This window comes from Rhinichthys klamathensis, unplaced genomic scaffold (assembly GCF_029890125.1).
Source record: "Rhinichthys klamathensis goyatoka isolate OS25496 unplaced genomic scaffold, OSU_Roscu_1.1 h1tg000237l_1, whole genome shotgun sequence".
In the NCBI taxonomy this organism is placed as follows: Eukaryota; Metazoa; Chordata; class Actinopteri; order Cypriniformes; family Leuciscidae; genus Rhinichthys; species Rhinichthys klamathensis.
The window spans coordinates 261903-284092 of NW_026606760.1; the positions used below are offsets into that span (position 1 = coordinate 261903).

The 22190-nt window shown below is 37.3% G+C and overlaps 2 protein-coding genes across 2 annotated transcripts in view; both read left to right on the forward strand.

Moving 5' to 3' along the window:
* Positions 1 to 185: 185 nt before the first annotated feature.
* Positions 186 to 3115, forward strand: neurod1 (neuronal differentiation 1). Its single transcript, XM_056265642.1, has 2 exons — positions 186 to 318; positions 1180 to 3115. The coding sequence occupies exon 2, from the start codon at positions 1189 to 1191 to the stop codon at positions 2242 to 2244; it is 1056 nt and encodes a 351-aa protein (XP_056121617.1). The 5' UTR covers positions 186 to 318; positions 1180 to 1188; the 3' UTR covers positions 2245 to 3115.
* Positions 3116 to 5156: 2041 nt separating this feature from the next.
* Positions 5157 to 22190, forward strand: part of cerkl (ceramide kinase-like) — a 96594-nt gene continuing 79560 nt past the window's right edge. Inside the window, exons 1-2 of the mRNA XM_056265641.1 lie at positions 5157 to 5607; positions 19858 to 20091. Coding sequence (XP_056121616.1) covers positions 5271 to 5607; positions 19858 to 20091 — 571 coding nt within the window. The 5' untranslated portion in view covers positions 5157 to 5270. The remainder of the gene's footprint in view (positions 5608 to 19857; positions 20092 to 22190) is intronic.

The following is a 22190-nucleotide window of genomic DNA, read 5'->3' on the forward strand; positions in this document are numbered from 1 at the left end:
CACAAAGGGACGGAATACGGAGCTCTGGCGAATACAAATGGAAGAGACCACGTGACGCTTGAGGCCGTTTTCCTGACGTAGTCGGCCATATGGCGCGTGCCGGGGGAAGGGGCGGGGCCAGATGTCAATCACGGGCTCAGGGTGGGACTGTGGAGGCAGTGGCACAGACAGACATCCACTCGCATCCTCCAGCATCAGCAGCACCGCTATATAACCAGAGCATCACATCGGCGCAGACACATTAGGCTTCAATCCGCAGGACTTCCCACACCACGAGGGGCATGAAACTATCATAACAAGACATTCAACAAATCATAGGTATGTGATGTTACTGTCTTTATTAATACTGTCTGTATTTCACTTTTGTGTTGAACTATTTAGACTATTAGCTCGAAATCATTCAGATCATTCTTATAATGAAGATGGTTGTCCTCGTTGAACTTAGTTGAACGGAAATTTAATTATGAAGGGCATATATCGTGTTAGCTGATGCATGTATAAATGAAAATATATTTGTTAAATTGGTGAAGTGCCAACCTGCACTGATAAGTTTATTGCACCTTTTCAACCACTTTGAATTGCATTAACTGTTGAGGAAAATTTAGCAAACATTTAAATATAAGGAAACAATCATTCTACAGTTTAAATGTATAAACTTCTACCTGATATACGGTGCAATATCTGTTGTTAGGAATAATACGATTCAAGTTAGGATATATCTTGTTGTTCAGTCGCGTTAAGCAGGAAGGCAGTACCAATTTACTTTATGAGAATATTCATTCAAACTAATTTACTCTTAAAAAAATTTAAGGTTCTTCAATGATTCAGATATTTTTTTCTTAATACCCATATAATAAAAAAAGACTTATATTTCTTGCAGTTTTTAAATATGTTTTTCTTCAGTTTGCATCATACTGTAGGAAGCACAATCCTTCAGTATGATACAAACTGAAAAAAAATTAATCCATTCTTTATTTCAAAATGTACAACAGCAAGGGCTCTATCTGATTAGGAAACACTGATGGTGTTACATAATAAAGCTGCATAAATAAGCAGCTATGATTCATCCACAGGTGATGTGCAGTCTAGTGCATGTCATACTTTAAGTGTTGCATGACTCTCTTATGAAAGACTATACGGAGAAATGCATATTTAAAGGCTCTTATGTACCATTTTCAGAGTTCCAACATGACGAAGTCTTACACTGAGGAAAGCATGATGCTGGAGTCTCAAACCAACTCAAACTGGACCGACAAGTGTCACAGCAGCTCCCAAGACGAGCGAGACGTGGACAAGACCGACGAACCCATGCACAAGGACATGGAGGAGGAGGACGACGACGATGTGGAACTCAACCGACTCGAAGATGAGGAGGACGAGGAAGAAGAGGAGGAGGAAGAAGACGGCGATGACACCAAGCCGAAAAGACGAGGACCCAAGAAGAAGAAGATGACAAAGGCACGTGTGCAAAGGTTCAAAATGAGGCGCATGAAGGCGAACGCCCGGGAGAGGAACCGCATGCACGGTCTCAACGATGCGCTCGAGAGCCTGCGCAAAGTTGTGCCGTGCTACTCCAAAACGCAGAAGCTCTCCAAGATCGAAACGCTCCGTCTGGCCAAAAACTATATTTGGGCTCTTTCGGAAATCCTGAGGTCTGGCAAAAGCCCTGATTTGATGTCTTTTGTGCAGGCCTTGTGCAAGGGCTTGTCCCAGCCGACGACCAATTTGGTCGCAGGATGCCTCCAACTGAACCCCAGAACTTTTCTGCCCGAGCAGAGCCAGGAGATGCCCCCTCATATGCAAACAGCAAGTGCTTCCTTTTCCGCTCTTCCCTACTCCTACCAGACGCCCGGTCTTCCCAGCCCTCCGTACGGTACAATGGACAGCTCTCACATCTTTCACGTCAAGCCGCACTCGTACGGGAGCGCGCTGGAGCCGTTCTTTGACACCGCGCTCACAGACTGCACCAGCCCCTCGTTTGACGGGCCTCTAAGCCCACCTTTGAGCGTCAATGGGAACTTTTCCTTCAAACACGAGGCTTCTTCGGAATTCGAGAAGAACTACGCCTTTACCATGCACTATCAGGCGGCGGGCTTGGCCGGCGCGCAGACACACGCGTCTCTTTACGCGGGCTCTACGCAGCGCTGTGATATACCGATGGAGAACATTATGTCGTACGACGGGCACTCTCATCACGAGCGGGTCATGAACGCCCAGCTGAACGCGATATTTCACGAGTCGTGATTCTAATGGACATTTGTGAGACTGCTCGTTACGTTATTCTGTTATGGCTGATGCAAAAAGAGCAACAACATTATATGCTTAATCCTATGTACGTATTTATTGTTGTTACTGCCTTTAGGAGAAAAGAGAATTCGTTTATTCTCGTTCACCTTATGTATTGTATTCTATAGCGCTTCTACGTTGCGGTCACACACAGGAGGGAACAGGAGTGACCTTCTTCAGAATGTGTTAATTATCCATGCTACAAAATCACAAGCAATAATTTGGAAACTATGCAATTTTTAATCCAATACTGGGCCAATTATAGAAATGAATAGAGATTGATATATTTTTCAACCTATTACATTTTACTACTTATCTATCCCATACTGAATTATTTTGTTGTGATTTTGTATAGAATTGTTAATTTTTATAAAGTCAAATCCTAGCATCATTCCATGCAACCCCCATGTTAATGTTTTATAAAACTGATTTATCTCCTGTGTTTATATAAAACAGTACTCATTCCAGTAATAACCAGCAGGCAAGTGCTTCAAAATCTGTAATGTTGCCTTAGCAATTAATTACTGTAAAATCATGCAGAGTTGCACAAATCCCATCCTCTGAATCCCGTCTAATGTTATGTTCAATCAGTGATCCTTTGTGGAATTTCGAATCGCTTGAATGATGGGGGGAAAAAAAAATCGGTGTTAGAGTCTCAGTGTTGTACATAAAAGCTTGACTATCACCTTTTAAACTCACCCTGTGTAAAAGCTGATCGAAAGGCCTGTCTTTCTAAGATGGAAAATAAATAATGGACTGAATTAGTCTGCTCAAACTATTCGGGTATTTTCGACTGAATTTTTATTGGCTGTGACGAAAGAACAAACAACGAAGATGCAACCAAAAAAACAAAAAAGAGGGAGAGGTTGATTTAAAAGTGATTCTTGAGACTGTTGTATGTGTGTATCAGTTCATGATGAAGGTTTAAGAAATAAAACAGATGGTTTTGAATTTAACATCAGTATAATCATTTATGTAAAATACATTCACCACGCCCACCCCTCTAGAATAATGATTTACCTTTATATATTGTGATTTTTATTCTATTAACACACATATTTGTTTAATCTAATTATTCAGGAAGAAACATAATACATTTACAGTAACAAATATTTTGTGTGATGAATCTGTAACTTAGACTTCTGAAACTGTTAGCTAAAATTTGGGACTGTTAATATGTAAACTCAAGGTCATGTGAATTTATACGCTTGAATATTATTAAACACATTTACAGGATATTCGCTGTCAGTAGTTTGTAACATAATCTTAAGATGCTGTAACAATTTGGTCCTTTAGTGCGCAATACGAATGTTTCTTACCTGAATGCCAAAATACATATTAAATCCCGAACCCCGGAGGATCCCGATGCAGAGACACAATATAAATGCACCTCCAAAATTGTGACATTACCCAGGTTTATTTGAAACCAGAAAGTATCCTTAAAAATAAGATCTCATTATTACACGAATGAATGACATCCCGTTTAAAAAGCATTTACGCAGAGTTTACGCAGATATCCACTTTTGTATAGAGGAGGTTTTTTATCTACAAACATATTTGGAACTTCAAAATACACACTGTATCTCTAAATACCCATAGAAGAAAAAAAAAATCACATCATACATCAGTGTATATGAATTTGTCCTCGAGTCGTCTATAATCCACAACTGTTCGTGCCTTTCTTGCAAACACAATCTTTTTAAAATATATTGGACATTTGTGTTTTATTTGAAGAGCAGAAAGCCTTTGCCCATTATTAAACGAAGTCCAAGTTGTCACACACGCAAAATATAGATTATAAAGAAGACAAGAAGCTAATGTGTGTAAAAGGAGTTATTGAAATACCCCAACACATTTTGGACGAGCATAGAAGATAAATATACAAAAAGACAACTTAGGATGAAAGTAAAAGAACACAATATAAAATACAATCTAAAATCTTGTAAATAAAAAATATAATCTAAAATCTTGTAAATTCCTGTAAAGTAGTCACACTTGCGCGGGGTGAAATATTTTAGGAGGCTAGATAGAGCAATATGAGAAATCACAACTAACACCGTCCATAGGCTACTATATTGTTTTAGTTCATGCGACTTTAACATTGAGACTGTTGCATATATAGACAAAACATTTTTAAAAAATCAGCTGGCATATGGAGAAAATTCCACTGGGCCTCAGAAGCTTTGGCAACATCCAGGAACTGTCCAAGGTGCTGCCGGAGGAATACTTTTCCACACCCGTTCACTTAGTAGGCCTATGATGGCTCATTTTTTAGCCCACCAAATAAACCAGACCTCTATCATGAAATATATGGAAAGAAATTCAGGCGTGCATGTCCGAGGCAGCTTATATTTGTTGAAATTAAACAAGTTTAAGCTACATCTGAGTGCCATCAATGTCTGACAAAATGAAAAGATCATTGTTCACTTTTCTATTGCAAGCCGTCGTTTATTTTCTAAAACTAATATCCATGTGCAGTAGACTACATTACATTAATATCACTAATAAGTAATGCAATAAAAACTTTTTGCCATTTAATTAGCTATTTAGGGATATGTTCAAATATCAGCTATTCATTTATAGTAGGCCTATCATGCATTCTAACTCTTTATACTAGAGGTACTACTAATTAGTATAATTTAATTAACTTATTTTTAAAATCTCTAGTGTCTTTTCCAATGGGAATTATTATCTTTTTCATTGTCTAGGCTAACTATTCATTAGACATGAGACATATGTTAAAACGGCTTGTCATAGTTTTTCATATTGGTACACGTTTTTGAACGATTTGTTGAAATAGTAATAATAGACCACATGTGAGTGAGGGCAGCGCGCGTGCTCGGCTAAGAAAGTCCGGTGGGCGGGAGCGCGCGCTCTCGAGGTGAATGGAGATGAGGAACTTCCTCAGGAGCCTAGCGACCGGGAGCGCGCCGAACCGGTAAATTAGTACACAAAGGCGAGTTTGCCCCGCACACATTCACATTATGTTTGAATCCCCGTGTAAATCGATAAATGTCCTCAACGCGTGGTCGGAGAGTCAGGAAGAGTTGCGCGAGACGCAACCGGCGTCTCTTCCTCGCAGGACGGGAAAGCGAGTCAAGATAAAAAAGAAACAGCGAAAAGAGCAGCAAAGCGATAAACGCTCCGTCTCGGCCCCTCAGTTATGCGTCGACGACGACGTTCAGGGTCTAAAAGAAACGAAATATAGACCGGACGAACCAATTGTGAGAGGAATCTTCCAAATCGGGAAAAAGAGCCATGACGTGGTTCTCACAGCAACGCGGGTAACATGGACGCCCATTCAGCCCGAGACCCCTACAGGTGAGCAGCGCTGCCGCTGAGCTGTGTTTGCCCCCGTTTCCATGGTGATTGAACGCTACTCATGTTTACTTCCTGTGTGTCTCGAGCTCAAAGTCATATTAGCAAACAGTTTATTATTTATCGTGTTTATAGACACGACTACGCCTCGCAAGTAAACATAAGTAGAGACTGTAAACTTGGTTTTATGAACGTTTAAGAATGAATCGTGGTTACACTTTATTTTAAGGTGACGTAGTTACATTGTAGGCCTAGTACTTACTCTCAAGTAAGAGTGATTATAGTGATGTTAATTAACTAACGTTACATGTAACTTACTATAGAGTAACAGTTATTAGGGTTAGGGTTTGGTTTAAGGTCACCAAGGTTTACTTGTAATTATGCATAATTTACTGTTATTACTAATACTGTAGTAATAACATGTAACATGTATCAACGTCACCTTAAAATAAAGTGTTGCCTGAATCGTTCTAGAATTTAGAGTTTTAGAATGATAATTTGGTAAAAATTTTGGTTATTTATGTTTCTTTCTTGTACATCAATACAAACACATCATGCACAATTACAACATGAGCTCTAGACTCACACATCAAGAAAGTTGCATTTTCAGAAATATATGGATTCTTCCACCAAACACACATCACTGCATGCACAACAAAGTGACCTCATCCACGAGGCCATTGCTTCAATGACAAAAGTTTGTCTTTGAGGTCATTTGATCCAAATAAATGTTGCAGATAGCCTATAGGCTAGCTTCTGAGAATAGCTGAAATTATCTAATATATTTTGAGATAAAATACATTTAGCCTATGTTTTATGCATTTGGCAGACACTTCTATCCAAAATGACTTACATTATGATGCATTCATAATTAGCATTGCTATACCATGCTCTATTGTTTGAGTTTATTGTTTATGATTTCCAGTTTTGTCCGAGGCGATTAAATCCATAGTTTTTCAATAACTCTCTATAAGTCAAGGGATAGTATTTGAGGTAAAAAGTCCCCTTGTTACACAACATTGAAAAGGTTCACTATATAGTCTCTGTCTCCTCTCCACCAGTAAGCTGGTGTGTGGTGGGCGTTCTGGCGCAGTATGGCTGCCTTCGCATCATCAAGGTGGATGCCATTGGTGGTGGTTGAGGAGATTCCCCCTTCTCCATATGTAAAGCGCTTTGAGTACCCAGAAAAGCGCTATATAAATGTAACAAATTATAAATATAAAAAGCCATTTTAGATGCTTTTTTAATAAAACTAAGCTTTGGACTAATATTGTGCTGCTCCATCAGTATTCAATAAAATATATTTTGATTGTTTGAAAATATCAGAACCAAAAATAAGCATATTGTGGGCGGGCCTTTAGCTCCGTTGTACCCTACTGTAATAATTACACAAGCAAATAGGGTTACAACAATATAGCAATTCAAATAAAGGGGGGAAAAAGGGGGTAATGTCAGTTCTGCCAGAAACTCATGTGTAACAGCTGTGTTGGTAATGGACTCCGGCTGACTGTTGTGACCACCTAAAGTAGGGCATCTGTCAGTCTTGTGGACAGTTAGCAAATGTCCAAGTAAATGATACTCAAAACTACCATCTGCATCATTACTCTAAGAAGATAACCATATGACTTTTTAGGAGGATTTGATTTTCATATCGGATATCAGTGAAACCCAAGGGCTGCATATGTAGTTTTTCTCTTTGGGTAATATTGAAGGAATCCAACATTTAATCAAGACACTTTAAGAGAATTATATGCAGAGACTAACTTTGTCATTTACGTGGAAACCGCAGCGGTATCAAGAATAAAGTGCGCATATAAGTTGCTGCCTTAAATTTTTTACTGTAAGTACAATCAACTTGAATGATTAAGTCATTTCAACTTAAATTGCATTAAACCGACTTTAAAAACTAGTTGAATCTTGTATAACTTATAAAAAAAGTTGTTATTTAAAGTTGTTAAGTAACTTATTTTGATGAGTTAAAGCATTGTAAAACATATGTTGTCATAACTTATTGATCATATAATTTTTGACTTGATGTGTGATTTTTCGTTTGCTGTCATCATTGAGGCATTCATTAAAAAAAAAGCCCTCAGAATTTGCTGTGAGAGAGCGGACTCCTGATTTACGCTGTTTTTATTGATCAGGAAACAAAAATGAAACAATTTTGAAACACGCCCAGCAGTTTGAAGCTGAGGCATGTACTTCCTGTCTTTGGCTGTTGTTTTGTGCAGGCACTTTAAAGCATGAGCGCTGCCGAGTGCAAGAGAGCCTTTCAGTCAGCGTAAGCTTTATAGACAGTACTTTTCATCTGTGATCCAAGCTAATGTTATTAAGCCAGAGCTCTCATTACACAGAAAGCATTCATCTAATAACCCCCTATGGCCTTTACCAAATGTTCCCTTGAAAATGCCAAAAAATGACAGTGAGATCTCGATATACTGGGGTTCTCTATTTTTGACGCTCATGTGCTTTTTTTCCGCCGAGGGAAAACAGATCAGAATATTGCCCCTGATCCCTCAATACAGACAACTGAGAGAGATTGGAGGACATTACCCAGCAGACAAACACAATATCAAATTACTTGATTGCAATGTGGCATTTCAGTGCTTGTTTCTATGACAACACTGTGTGTTGGATTTCAGTGATGATTTGATACCTCTGTTTACTTCTCCCGTTGCTTAATTTCTGATTATGCATTTTATTTGTGTTGTCATATGCTTTAGACCTACAAAACAAAAACAATTGCGATATACACCAAAGGTGGAGTTTCCACCAAAATATTAGAAATGAGAAAATATTAGAAATGTTTCTTGAGCAGCAAATCAGCATGATTTCTGGAGGATCATGTGACCCTGAAGACTGGAGTAATGATGCTGAAAATTCAGCTTTGCATCACAGGAATGAATTTTAAAGTATATCAAAATAGACAAAAGTTCTTTTAAATTGTAATAATATTTCAAAATATTACTGTTTCACTGTATTTTTGATCAAATACGTAAATGCAGCCTTGGTGAGCAGAAGATACTTCTTTCAAAATTGAATTATTCAAAACTTTTGACTGTTAGTGTAAATATATTTGTTATTTACTCACTCTTTTTTCTTATTCTTTGGAACACAAAATGGATTTTTGAAGAATATTCAAACTTTTCTAATCAAAGTGAATGAGGACCGGAGCTATCAAGCTCCAAAATGATTAAAAAAAACACCAAAAATAAATTGCCATTGATGGTCCCATGAATAACCATTCACATCCATGGAACCTTTCAATTACACAAAATGTTCTTTATAGTGGAAAAAGTTTATAATAATATTCACACTAGAAAAACATGGTTCTTCAGTGAACTGATCTCTGAAAGGTTCTTTAAGGAACCCAAAATAGTTATTCTATGCTGGCATCATTGCAAAAATAAAATAAAAAAAATGATGGAACCTTTCTTTTAAAGAAAGATATAAAAGTAGTCCAAATGACTCATGTGCTATATTCCAAGTATTTTGAAGCCATATGAAAGCTTTGTTTGATGAACAACTGAAATTTAGACATTATTCACTGAAAATCTTGCCCTTTATTGTAAATTGCATTAAAATATGGCATCATTAGGTTTGTCCTTAAGTACTTTAGTGACACTTCTTTGTAATTTGTTGGAACAAAATCATATGGGTTTGGAGCGACATGAGGGCGAGTAAATGATGACAGAAGTTCAATTTTTGTATGAACTATCCCTTTAAGACAGCACTAGCCAGGGCTGACAACAGGACAAACTGTGAATAATATATAGAGTTTCTTTTTTTAGACGTCAGCACTATTTCTACCGTATGTAATAAAAATACCGCTCACGAGGCATCACCTACAGCCCGCTGCCTATCCAGAGTAAACATGCCAGTTAGCTCAAATGAAAGTAGAGCCCGCTGAATTGGCCTCATATTCAGCCGCAACCACAGAAGAGCACGGGAGACTGGGATTGTTTGCCAAAGGGATCTGGGTTTGACTTTTTGAACCCTGAATTTGCTTAGCATTGGCCTTGGCTTTACTTCAGTTTGTCTGTTGAATGTACAAACACCGTGATTTGATCTGGGTGCCAGAGCAGTTCACGCCTCCAGTCCACGCAGTTCATTTAGATCACTCTGGTGGGTTCATGCCATGTGTGTGCTGCTTTTACCTCTGGCTCTGTAAAGTATACGAACAAAGCTCATGGGGCAGAGATAGCAAATGTATGCTTTTATTATTATTTTTTTTTAATCATAAAACTGGATACAGAAGGCAACCAGTTGAAGTAAAGTCTGCATGTTGCTGAAAAGCGTCTACAATGTTTGCACTGAACTTTACTGCTTAAATGAGGGCTTATTTGAGGAGATGAATCCATCCACCTTATTTTGCAACACCGAAGCTATTTTCTTTGAATGTGCAAGACTTCCCATTCATTAGATGACAGGGAAATAACTAGAAGAATGACAATGAGCGTAAACAGTAAAACTATTTGCACTACAAACCAGTTTGTTTATGATTATGATAATTAATTAAAATAGTATGATAGCAATTACCAGTTTGCATTTGCAATATTACAGTTTTTCTCAATTGCTAAAACACTAAAACCCATTGGCTGAACAAAGTTCTCAGTTGCCTGAACTCATTTAGCTAATTGTGCATTCTGTTGTCAATACCTTAAACTATTTCACATGGCAAAACACAATTTGCAGATCTTACTTAGACTTTTCAGCAAAACGCTAAACACATTCTCATTCTCAAAACATATTCTGCACTGTAATGCACACGTCATCCATACTGGTAAACACAAGTGGCAATGATCAAATACAAATAGAGAACAAATGTCATTGATTGAACACAACCACTCAAAATTGATTTAACCTGTTTCAAATGATGCCCAAAGACAAGAAGAAGCACACTGATCACGTTTACTCCTTTGATTTTGGTCCCTTTTAGTATTGTATACTGTAGTACAGTGCATTGTAGGCTGTATACTGTACAATGAACACATTATATGGTCCCGAACATCGTTACTGTAACAGTACCATTTGTTACAGTACTGAATGCTCAATAGATTTTACTGGTTGCACTTGCAGGTTCATATCAACAAAGAACAAGAATTACAGTATCAAACAATAGAACTGACAAAGGAGAAGTTTGTGAGATGCAGGGCACTGTACTGTAAAAATAGGGGTACAAGGAGGAGGAAGAACAAATAAAATTGCAAAGAGCAAAGCAGAGTAGTAATTTCTGATCAATTTTGCGCTACTATGATGTTTTCATTCATCAAAAGACAATGACGGACAAATATGAAATTTGTTTTAAGATTAAAAATGTACTTCTCCCTGAAATTTTGATGGTACAGTAATGTGTCACGGGTAAGTCTACAAACAGAATAGCCGTCCGTAGATATCTTTCGAGAACTGTATGTTTTGAACAATGTGTTTTCTATTTTTTGGTGTATTGTTTACTGACTGCTTGATAGTGTATATCATTTTGATCACTTTGTCTATGATTTGAGAGCAGTGTTTGATTTTGAACACAAGTAAAACTGTTTTGAGGCGAAAGTTTCATTTTGCAAGAAGAGTCAGAGGTTTTGTAAATAGTGCTTGAAGATGAGGTTTTGTGTTTAATGTTTTCAGAAAAAGGAGCAAGGATTCAGAAATTGTGTTTTAGCAATTGAGAAAAACTGTAAGCAGCATGACGGACTGTTTTTAGACAGCTAAAATAACTGTAAGCAAATGACACCGGAAGCCTTTGCACATTCAAGTTACAAAAACAAAAATATCTCTTTAATATCTCATTTGTTTAGACAGCAATGAGTTTACACTGAGTATTCTGCTTCTCAGATTTCTGTACTGAAAAAAGACCCTTATAATCTCACGTCAGAGTTTCAGAAGAGATCATAGTGCATGCAAAATCTGAGATTAAAGTGAACTCAAACATTTATCTGATTCTATTTAGACCAAGTTATCTGAGCTACAGTACAATCAGGTAAATCTCAACAGTTGTTACTTTTGTGTCCGTTTTTATTGCTACTAAACAATTTTAGGAGAAATATCTGACACAAAAGTACGGTGGCTGAGAGAGCTCAACTTGTTGTGAGTATTTGCAGTGTGTTTCTGTATTTGGTTGCGTTGTGAGTATTTGCAGTGCATTTCTGTATTTGGTTATGTTGTGAGTATTTGCAGTGCATTTCTGTATTTGGTTGTGTTGTGAGTATTTGCAGTGTGTTTCTGTATTTGGTTGTGTTGTGAGTATTTGCAGTGTGTTTCTGTATTTGGTTGCGTTGTGAGTATTTGCAGTGCATTTCTGTATTTGGTTGTGTTGTGAGTATTTGCGGTGTGTTTCTGTATTTGGTTATGTTGTGATTATTTGCAGTGTGTTTCTGTATTTGGTTGTGTTGTGAGTATTTGCAGTGTGTTTCTGTATTTGGTTGTGTTGTGAGTATTTGCGGTGTGTTTCTGTATTTGGTTGTGTTGTGAGTATTTGCAGTGTGTTTCTGTATTTGGTTATGTTGTGATTATTTGCAGTGTGTTTCTGTATTTGGTTGCGTTGTGAGTATTTGCAGTGCATTTCTGTATTTGGTTGTGTTGTGAGTATTTGCAGTGCGTGTTGTCAAATTGATGAAAATATTTTCTTAATTTGCCGGTGTTTTATCTATTTGCATGTTTTCTTCTGTTGCAGCGCATTGAACTCTCTCGACCACCGTACAAAAGTGAAATTTACTTGAAAGATAACAGAGAAGAGAACTCAATTAAAAGTTCTGAGCTATGAAGAACAACCTCTGAACAATCGTAAAAAAAAAAAAATAGGACTGGTTTAAACTGCTATTTTTAAGTCCATAATCAGATATGACCATTGTAGGGATTTTGTTTTATATGATGGAGAGAACCTAATTACTTATCCTGAATGCATGCTCACTTATTTCTGAGGGAGTAATACATTAGATAAGAGATACAAAAAGCCATTCTTCTTCTGTATTCATTTTAAAATGATTTTATTTCAGATTATATCCTAACATATTGACTTTAGTTCTCAGCTTTTGTTTCATCGATCACTTTAGCCATTTATATGAGCGCTGAACTGAACGAGCATGTCATGCAAGCAAATGCTGGATGGTTTACCATACACAAGCGCGGTACTATTAGATCTTTGAAAATGACCTGTTTTTCCCAGAACTCTGAGGACTTTGGTTGACCATTGCGGTCAGCATGGAGCATCTGCCCCAGTGTAGCTCTCTGGAACTGGACTGACTGGCTCAGCCTCAGATTTCTGAGGCTAATTGCACCGCTGAGGTTATCTGATCCCATTTCACAGTACCGAGGGACAGAAGGGGGACATTTTTTAGTCAAGACACATTCCCTGTCCTCCGCATGGAAAACTGCAGTGCAGAGACAAGATCGTTCAGCAGTGTCACATCAGTCAACAACATCAGTGCTAAAAAACTGTATACTCTTCGATAAGCATCAATAAACAAACTAAAACATGTTCTGCAACACTAGATACAACAATAAGTAATGGTAATTTAGTAATTTAACCACATTAATGAAGTTATGTTACTTGTTTAAGCTATCCAGTCTTACAGATCACATTTCCCCCTCCTTCACATCCTCAAATTATTTTGGCTTGGAGCATAATGAAAAGTAGGTGACGATAATTGTTTATTTCTAGAGCCTGTTTAAAAATAATGAGCAGAACATCATTAGCATCAATAATGAGTCATTATGCTGAGACATGCTCAGCTCTTCTACTAACACCTGAGACTCGGAGTAGGAGCCTCTGGTTACAGAGCCACAGAGAGAGCCACGCACTTCCAAAACTGTACGACGGCATAAGAATGAGCATAAGAACAGTTTTGCATTGCATGAAATGGCTCTCGTCGTACGCCTGAATAAATCTGCAGTGTTTTCACCAGGACAAATATAACAAGGATGTTTTTTTTTTTTAAATAAAAGGATGTTCACCCAAAAATGAAAATTCTGTCTTCATTTACTCACACTTATGTTGTTCCAAACTTGTACGACTTTCATTCTTTTGCAAAACTTATAAGAAAATATTTAAAGAATGTTGGCATCCAAACAACACTGGACCCCATAAACAAAACAAAAACAACAACAAAAAAAACACGAAAAAAACATCCAAGCTTGACGTGAATAACAGACTTTTTCTGCACCGACCTTGACGGAAAAATAGATGGAATTGATTTAAACAGTGAAGTGAATGCATAAATTTGCCAAAATATATTGAATTTAAATAACAACAAACAACGCTGGATCCCACTGACAAAACAAAAAAATAATACGAAACCATCAAAAGTTCTAGTGGCGAGTTATAGCTGAATGCATAAATTTGCCAAAATATATTAAATTTAATTAACAATCATGTAAGGAGCAAGGGATGTGTGCAATGATGGAAATCTGCATGCACAGACTATATTGTGGGCTGACCAAAACCAAAAATTATACAGTAATATGCAGTTTTTGAGTTTATGGATTCTTTAAAATGCTATTTAGCAAGCAGATTGTCTCGTGCACGCCAATCAGCTGGCTTGTGTACCGAACACAGTCAAAGTTCAAGTGTGTGACCCCTCTGTATTGCAATAGGGATATACAGTGTCACAGTCTAATTGCACACAGGGAACAAACAGACGCTGCCTCCTTTGTTTGCATCCTGGGGGCTTGAAAACGGCAATATAAAAATGTAAATATTGGGTTTTGGTGTGTGGGTCTGGGCACACAGGCTTCCACAGGCACAGGTGGAAAATATGCTCTCGGAAGCCATGCTGGGAACCACATGGCCCCACACAACATGGGGGCAAAGAGTGGCTTGCTGACCTGGCACGGGCTTTCCGTAGTTGGACCCCTTTCAAACCACGGTATTAGTTTCATCTGCGAGAGCGCTGCACGCATCAACAATGAGTAGGGAGAAGATGAGACAAAGAGATTCTCTGCCAGACTGAACCCTGTGAATGCAGGTGAAGATTTAAAAGACATTCATGGATATTTACTATATGGAGACACAACTAGATTCACATTTTCTGAAGGAAGGAGTGAGGCTTACCTGTAAAAAACGTACTATCTTGATAATAGGGTGTTGTATAGTCTATGAAAACAAGTCTTAATATTTTATGCAGTGTTGCTTCTTAAGTACATTTTTACTCCAGAAAATCTCTTGTTGTCATTTTTACAGAGTTTAAATGCCTACTGGCAAGAGTCTCTAAATATGGCTTATGTGAGATTTTTTGGCCATTTTATTGTCTACATTGCAACAATTGTTAGTCTAATCACTTAGAAAAGTAACAACACACTCCTCCTCAACTGGCTGCAGGTTTCATTTATGTCTGAATCACATATGGGATGAGTTGATCATGAAGTTTACAGTTAGGTTTTTGTCACTAATCTTAAGTATGAGCAATGCTAAAGGTGATGCTTCAAGCACCACTAATAAAATCAATACATATGCATCAGACAACATGCATATTGAAATCTCACTGTAACAAAGTCTAGCAGCTCAAATCACTCCCGGTGTAGAATTGATTCTTTTTGTCCATACATTAGTTGCATCATGACATGATGTCGGGCCCCCCGCGTCTCGCCTTTGCCGGAGCGCTGCTGAGAGGAAGCTTGTATCCATCTGGAAGCAATAAAGTTTTCTAGAAGAGTGCACAGTTTTATTTAATCTCCCCGTGTCTTACTGTGCCTCAAATGAAGGGCTGTTCCCATCTTGTCATCTGAAATCAGCCTCATGTGCGCCAGAATATGACACTTGCCACGCTGGGGGCCACAGGCTCGTCATTCCCTGCTTTGTTCCCTGCCTTGTGAGGTTCAACAGAATTGCTATTTTCAAACTAATTAACTAATTTCCTAGCATATATGTAGCTTTTATGACAACCAGCAATTCCTAACATAAAGAGCTCGTTTAAAATCATTTTTAAATATTTTTTGTTATACATGTGAAAAATTAAAACAAAAGGGAGAACCTGTACAAATGTAATGCTCAATAAAAAACTTGTATGCAACTTCAATTTAGGCATTTAAGTTAATTTTTGCTAAGACAGGCATCACTACTACAATTTATCATACTTTGGCTTAGTGATTTGAACAAACTCCTATTGTAAGGTATTAAACTTTGACGCACAACTCATTCTGCATCATTTGTGCTATGGACATGAATAATACCTCAAATCCTGCGGCTTGTTGAGGACAACATTTCTATTTGGGCCAGTAATCACCATGCAATGCCCTAGCAACAACACAGAAAACCACAAATGCTAAACCATTTCACTGTTGCATAGACGAGCACCATTTCTATATGTGTATATATATATACACATACAGACACATTTTTTAGGAAAAAATTGAGCAACTGCAACAACTCGCCCGACTCTACTGTACTGAATTTAATTTCATCAAGCCTGATTTTATGTAATCCAGAAAACATGAATCGGCATCCAGTGATGATAGCATGTGCGCGTGTGTGTGTCATCGCTGCGCTGTGAGTGGTGTCTACACACAGAGACGCATGTAATTGTCAATAAGAGAGATGAGCTCTCCGGAGACGACAGATCCATAGTCAGTCTTCAGGAGGGCTCCGTGTTATATGACCTCGCGTGTTACCAGACGTGTCATATTGATTTGGCCCTTTGCAGCCCCTTTAGACCAATGACCCTGAACATATGGCCCTTCTTATTTGTGAACTTGTGTGCCCTGCAGCAGAGGCACCAGCGGCAAAAAATCTTCTTCAACCCCCTTCTCTAACCCCAGCTTTGCGTTTTTTTGCATGGATTACTCTCAAATCCCTTTTAGATCACACAAAAGAGGTGTGACGGCTTTTACAAGAAATCTACATATTCCGTCTATGCATCTTAAAGGTGTGTTTTGCTTTTTTAACTGCTGCAATATGCAATCACTTTGGTTATATACTGTATGAACTTGTTAGTATAAGTGTGTATTCCACAGGTAATCACATTTACATGGAGACCACATTTTCAAATTAAAGGGTTAGTTCACCCAAAAGTTAAAATTCTGTCATCATTTACTCACCCTCATGTTGTTCAAAATTACTTTTTCCCCTGGAACATAAGATGAGAACTTTTGAGAACTGTATATAGGCCTAATACATTTCTTATTATTATCATTGATGAAAATAGTTACGTGCTGCTTAATATTTTTGGGGAAACTGTGATAAATTTTTTCAGCCAATGACATCTAAAACCAAAGAGTGCTAAATAAGCAGAAATACATTGCATATGTATTTCTGTTTATTTTCGTGAAAAAATCTTCTCAATCCTCAATTTCTAGACTTAATACAACTGTATGTATACATGTATGTATGTATGTATATGTATCACATACCAACTTGCATATTCCAGTAATGGATTTTCGGAATAAGGTGTTACGTGACTCAACATTCCTAATACAGGCATATCCCAGCTGTCTTGTTCAGCAATCTTGTAACTAGAATATAGTCTTATTTGGATTATGGCAGTCAAGTAACCACCTTCACATGATGCATACATAATTGGAATATGACCACAATAAAAAATAAATTAAAAAAATGGAATAAAACAGTGGCTTTTATTGCTTAACCTTATGACGCTTCCTGTTCTCATCGCAAAAAGAAACTGGAAAAATCAGTCATGAGCAAATGACCTTGATAGTTTTCTAAATTATTTTTTTTCTTTCTAGCATACTTTTAACTTACGTCAGCTTTCTAATACTTGCGTTAGCTTTCTAATTGCATCAGCAAAGCCACGTCAAGAGATTAATTTTGCTGCCAATTTTAATGCAGTTGTTAAAGTTGCATCATTATTCCCTTAAAAATAGATTAGCAAGTGTGGAGCTGTAAAGTGGCTAAAATACAATAGAGATAAGAAAAAAAAAAAGTTTGTGTAAGCAAGAATTTATGGTCTCCCAAAAATAGAGACAGCACAGTATTAGCAAAAAGTAAAGTTCCAATTGTGTGGCCTGTTTTAGAGCAGATCAGCAGGAAACGCTAGTCAGTCTCATGCTTTACCAGGAGTATATCTCAATCTACATCTCATTGCTTCTACTTAGCGGGCAGCTCATTTAAACTCAATTTTCCTTCTCTTAATTGGGGGGGACTAATTGGGTCCTATTGCCAAAGCCTTAGAACATCAGAGCCCAGACCAACCCGACTAGCGCTGTGCACATGCTGACAACCCTGGCCTGAAAAGGGCAGTTGAACAGCAGCATTTGGAGTCTCTTTATTAAAAAGGGTGGACATGTGCAAAAACTGCAACACAATTAGCATCAAGCAGATAAGTCCTTCTTTAATCCTGTTTACGGTCGGCATCACGCAGATGTGCCAAGATTGATTCAGACAGGGCACCGGCTTACTGTAATGGAGCAGAGGAGAAGTCCCCCCCCTTTCGGCCTCGTCCCGTTCTCCCTCTACACCCTTCAGGACCGTCCCTCGCTCTCTCGGAGGCAGGTTCCTGTACACAGCCGTTAACACGGGCCACTTTGTCACTTTGTCATTTGCCCTGGCTCAAGGAAAGCTCTGCCGGGAGAGATTATCTCCTATTCCCACTAATTCAATTGACTCGGGGTTTTGTAGAGTGACCACAATGAAACGAAGCTCCAGTGTTAAATAAATAGAGTGGGGTAGGTATAGAGAGGTTCGAGCAGAAGCCCGAGTAGGAACAGATGGCGGCTGGTGTCTTGCGCAGTAATGTGAGAGGGTAGTTAATGTTCTGAAACGTGGAGGTGCGGCTCGGGGTGCTCCTAATGAAGAAAAGCTTTCACACGAGGAGAGAGACAGCTACAGAACTCGGTCCATCTTAAGGCTCTGCGACAGATTTCAGTGCGGTTTAATTGGAGTTTGCCTGTGGGTAATCATTTACAGCGGGGGGTCAGGAGAGAACAGGAAACTCACAGCCCATCGTAACGCTGGGGTATCAAGTGCAGCGCTGTTAAAAGTCTGAATTCTCACCCATTAAAACTTCATTTCGTTGTTTGTTTTAGTTCTCATAGAAGGGACAGTTAAAAAAAAAATATTCTCATTTAATCGTCATTATGTTGTTCCAAATTTGTATGCAATTCCTGTTCTGTAAAACACAAAAAAATTATATATATATATATATATTTTAAATTTAAACATATGTTTATCCATACAATGAATGTCAAAGGGTCCTGCTATTGTTTTGGGCCCCATTGACTTTTATACTATGGGCAAAAACAGTTCAGAAGTTTAGGGTCAGTAAGATTTTTGTTGTTGTTGTTGAACGAAATGAATACTTTAATTCAGCAAGAAAAGGACACAATAAATTGATAAAAAAGTGACATTAAAGGGTTTTACATTGTTACAGAAGATTCTATTTTAAATAAATGCTGTTCATCAGAGAATCCTGAAAAAGGATAGCATGGTTTCTAAATATTAAGCAGCTCAACTGTTTTCAACATTGATAATAAGAAATGTTTCTTGAGCACCAAATCAGCATATTAGAATGATAAATAAAATAGAAATAGAAAACGGAATAGAAATTAAAATAGAAAACGTTTATTTAAAATTTTAATGATATTTCACAATATTACTGTATTGTATAATGTTTCACTGTATTTTTTATCAAATAAATGCAGCCTTAATTGGTGAGCATGAGAGACTAATTTCGAAAATCTTACAGACCACCCAAATTTTGAATGGTTTTATACAGGTAATTTTATACAGGTTTGTATGGAGCCCCTAAAGGGACAATGGTGGTCAGAAGAAAAAAAAAACGAGATGGGAAGAAAAATAAAAAGTCAATTCTTTTGCGTTCTCTCGCAAAATTTTTGCGTTTCCGTAAGAAAATTTGGGTTTCCCCCCAAAGTTTCTCAGGGGAACGCAAAAGTTTTTGTGGGGCTCCATAGGTTTGGAACTACAAAAGAGTGGGTAAATGATGACAGAATTTTCATATTTTGGGAGAACTATCCCTTTAAATTCTTTTAATTTCCAAGTGCAGTTTCTTTGTAATCAAAAGAAAGAAAAAAAACACACAAATCAACATACAAAATGAGCTGCAAGTCATTTTGTACTATGAATGCAAATCCACAGCATTTAATTAAGTGCAGAAAAGTAATGAACCTCAATTCACAGTCACACTGGCCTTTACATCTTAGTCTTTCAATTAAACAATACATTTTATTACTGTGGGGTCAAATGATATGATAAAAAAAAACTATTATGTTTTGGCATTTAAAAAAAAAACACACATTACAAGAGGAGGTGAAAAAATGACATCAATGTATTTTGTGTGTTTGCTTTAGCTGACCGTGATGTGAAGAAGCAGGAGGAGTGTGTGGAGCTAAAGGATGTGTTTGCTGTGAAGGTGAAGCGGAGACGCTCTGTCGGGCAGCAGACGGGTGGAACTCTGCTGGGCATCACACTCTTTCAGTGCAAGAAGAAAGGGCTCAAACTAAAGGACCATGCCATCCACTTCAACAACCTGAGCGTGGACCACTGTGAGACTTGGTTCAAAAGCCTTAAAGAGATCCTCAGCGGTACGTTCACACATCAGAACAGTTGAACATGCACCAGACACTGAAAAAATATCACATATCAAGCATTAGGCATTTTAGAATTATTTTATCTTGGAGCCTCACTGAATTTTATGACGTACATTTATGACATGCAAACATTAACCGGGTCAACATTTGCTTCATTTTACATTTTATTGTGTTTGCTGACATTTATTGAATAAAGACTGCTCAACTCGGTAATGGATTGGACACAATTACTCTGTTCCTGAACTTAGTGAGTGTAGCATTTTAAGTGCGCTCTTTAAGATGTAGGTGGCATAATTATGGCACCGTATAAGATTGTATAAGAAATTGTAAAAAACTTCTGAAGTAGAAACTTTTTCTATTCTGGTTCAGGTGGGTTGAAGAGCTTGGAGCTTTGTCTGGTTAGAACAGTGACGTCTCAAACTAAGAATCGTTATCAAAAGTTCTCATATATTGAGCAGTGTAGTCTTACTCAGATCTTAGAGTCCTATGAAGATTAAAACAAACAAATTAAACAGAGCTATGAAGTATCCCATGAGCGGTTCCTCGCTCCAGTCTCGCAGCAAGTCACGCAGCAATCCGGTGGAACACGTTGGATCCTCCTTTTGTACAAGGAGTCAATAATGGAACAAACTAGAAAGCGGACTAATACAGTAGACTAGAAAATCTACCTATTCAATAGACTTAAAAGTTTACCAATATAATAGCCTAGAAAGTTTACCAATGTGATAAGCTAGAAAGTTTACTAATACAACAAATCTGAAAATTGAGTTAAACACACAATTCACCTCTAAATAACAAATAATTCACTAGTAAATCTGGGCCTTTTTTTACACAAATACTTACAAGAACCATTTTACCCACAATATTTTGTGTGCTGTGTACACTACTACTTTTTATGATTTTTTTAAAAGAAAATAATACGTTTTTTTTTATATTATTAGCAAGGATGCATTAAATTGGTCAAAACTTTTACATTGTTCGAAAAAAAATCTATTTCAAATAAATGCTGTTCTTTTGGACTTTCTATTCATCAAAGAATCCTGAAAATTTTCACAAAATATGAACATATTAATAAAATATAGTTACACTTTATTTTAAGGCGACAGTTACATTGCACTTACTCAAATAAGTACCGAGTAATATTAACTTCATGTACTTACTATAGTTACGGTTAGAGTTTGGTTTAGTGTTAGTTTCTTGTAATTATGCATAATTTACTGTTATTACCATGTCACCTTCAAATAAAGTGTTACCTAAAATATTACGGTAACGCAGATTACTGCCCGGAATGTACTGTGTAATTAAGAGGAATTTACAGTGTAAATTTCTGTAATTATAGTGTACCTATAAAGTACTTGCATGTAAGTATAAGGAAACAATATGTAAAGTTTGGGGAATAAAGGGGTAACAACCAGGAGAATCAAAAAATATTTATACTATAAGTATTATAGAACTAAGGGGTACTTATTCTACTATATGATACAACAATCTTACATTTGGGAGCAATTTAGCGAGAACATACACTGCGTAGCTTTTTGTAATAAAAGGCTTTTTAAAAATGACAGGGTACATATATAGGCATTTATACATTTTTTTGATTGCAAAAGTGCAGATCTTTAAGTTTGGGCTAACATGTTTCAAGTCAAGAAAAGCTAAGACTATTGCAATTTTTTTAAATACTGGGAAATATATCTTGTTTGATGTGGTTACAGGGTAAGTGGTGCTTGTATAATAAATAAAGGTTTCCGAGTCAGTGATATAAAACTGTGTATGCTTTTTTATTGTACTTACCCTGTAACTACATGGAACCAGAGGGTAACAAGCACTACTTTAATTTACGGCCCGCAATGTCACACTTACCCTGTAACTACATGGAACAAGGGGGTAACAAGCACCACTACATGAAACAAGAGTATCTTTCCCCAATATTTAAGCAAAAGTTGCAATAGTTTTCGTTTTCAGTGCACTTTTGTTAAAAAGATTACTTTATAAATGCATAGATATGTACCCTGTAATGTTTAAAAAGCCTGTAATTTTACAGTATGTACTGGTTCACCATTATTTCAAAAAGGTACGCAGTGTATGTTCTTGCT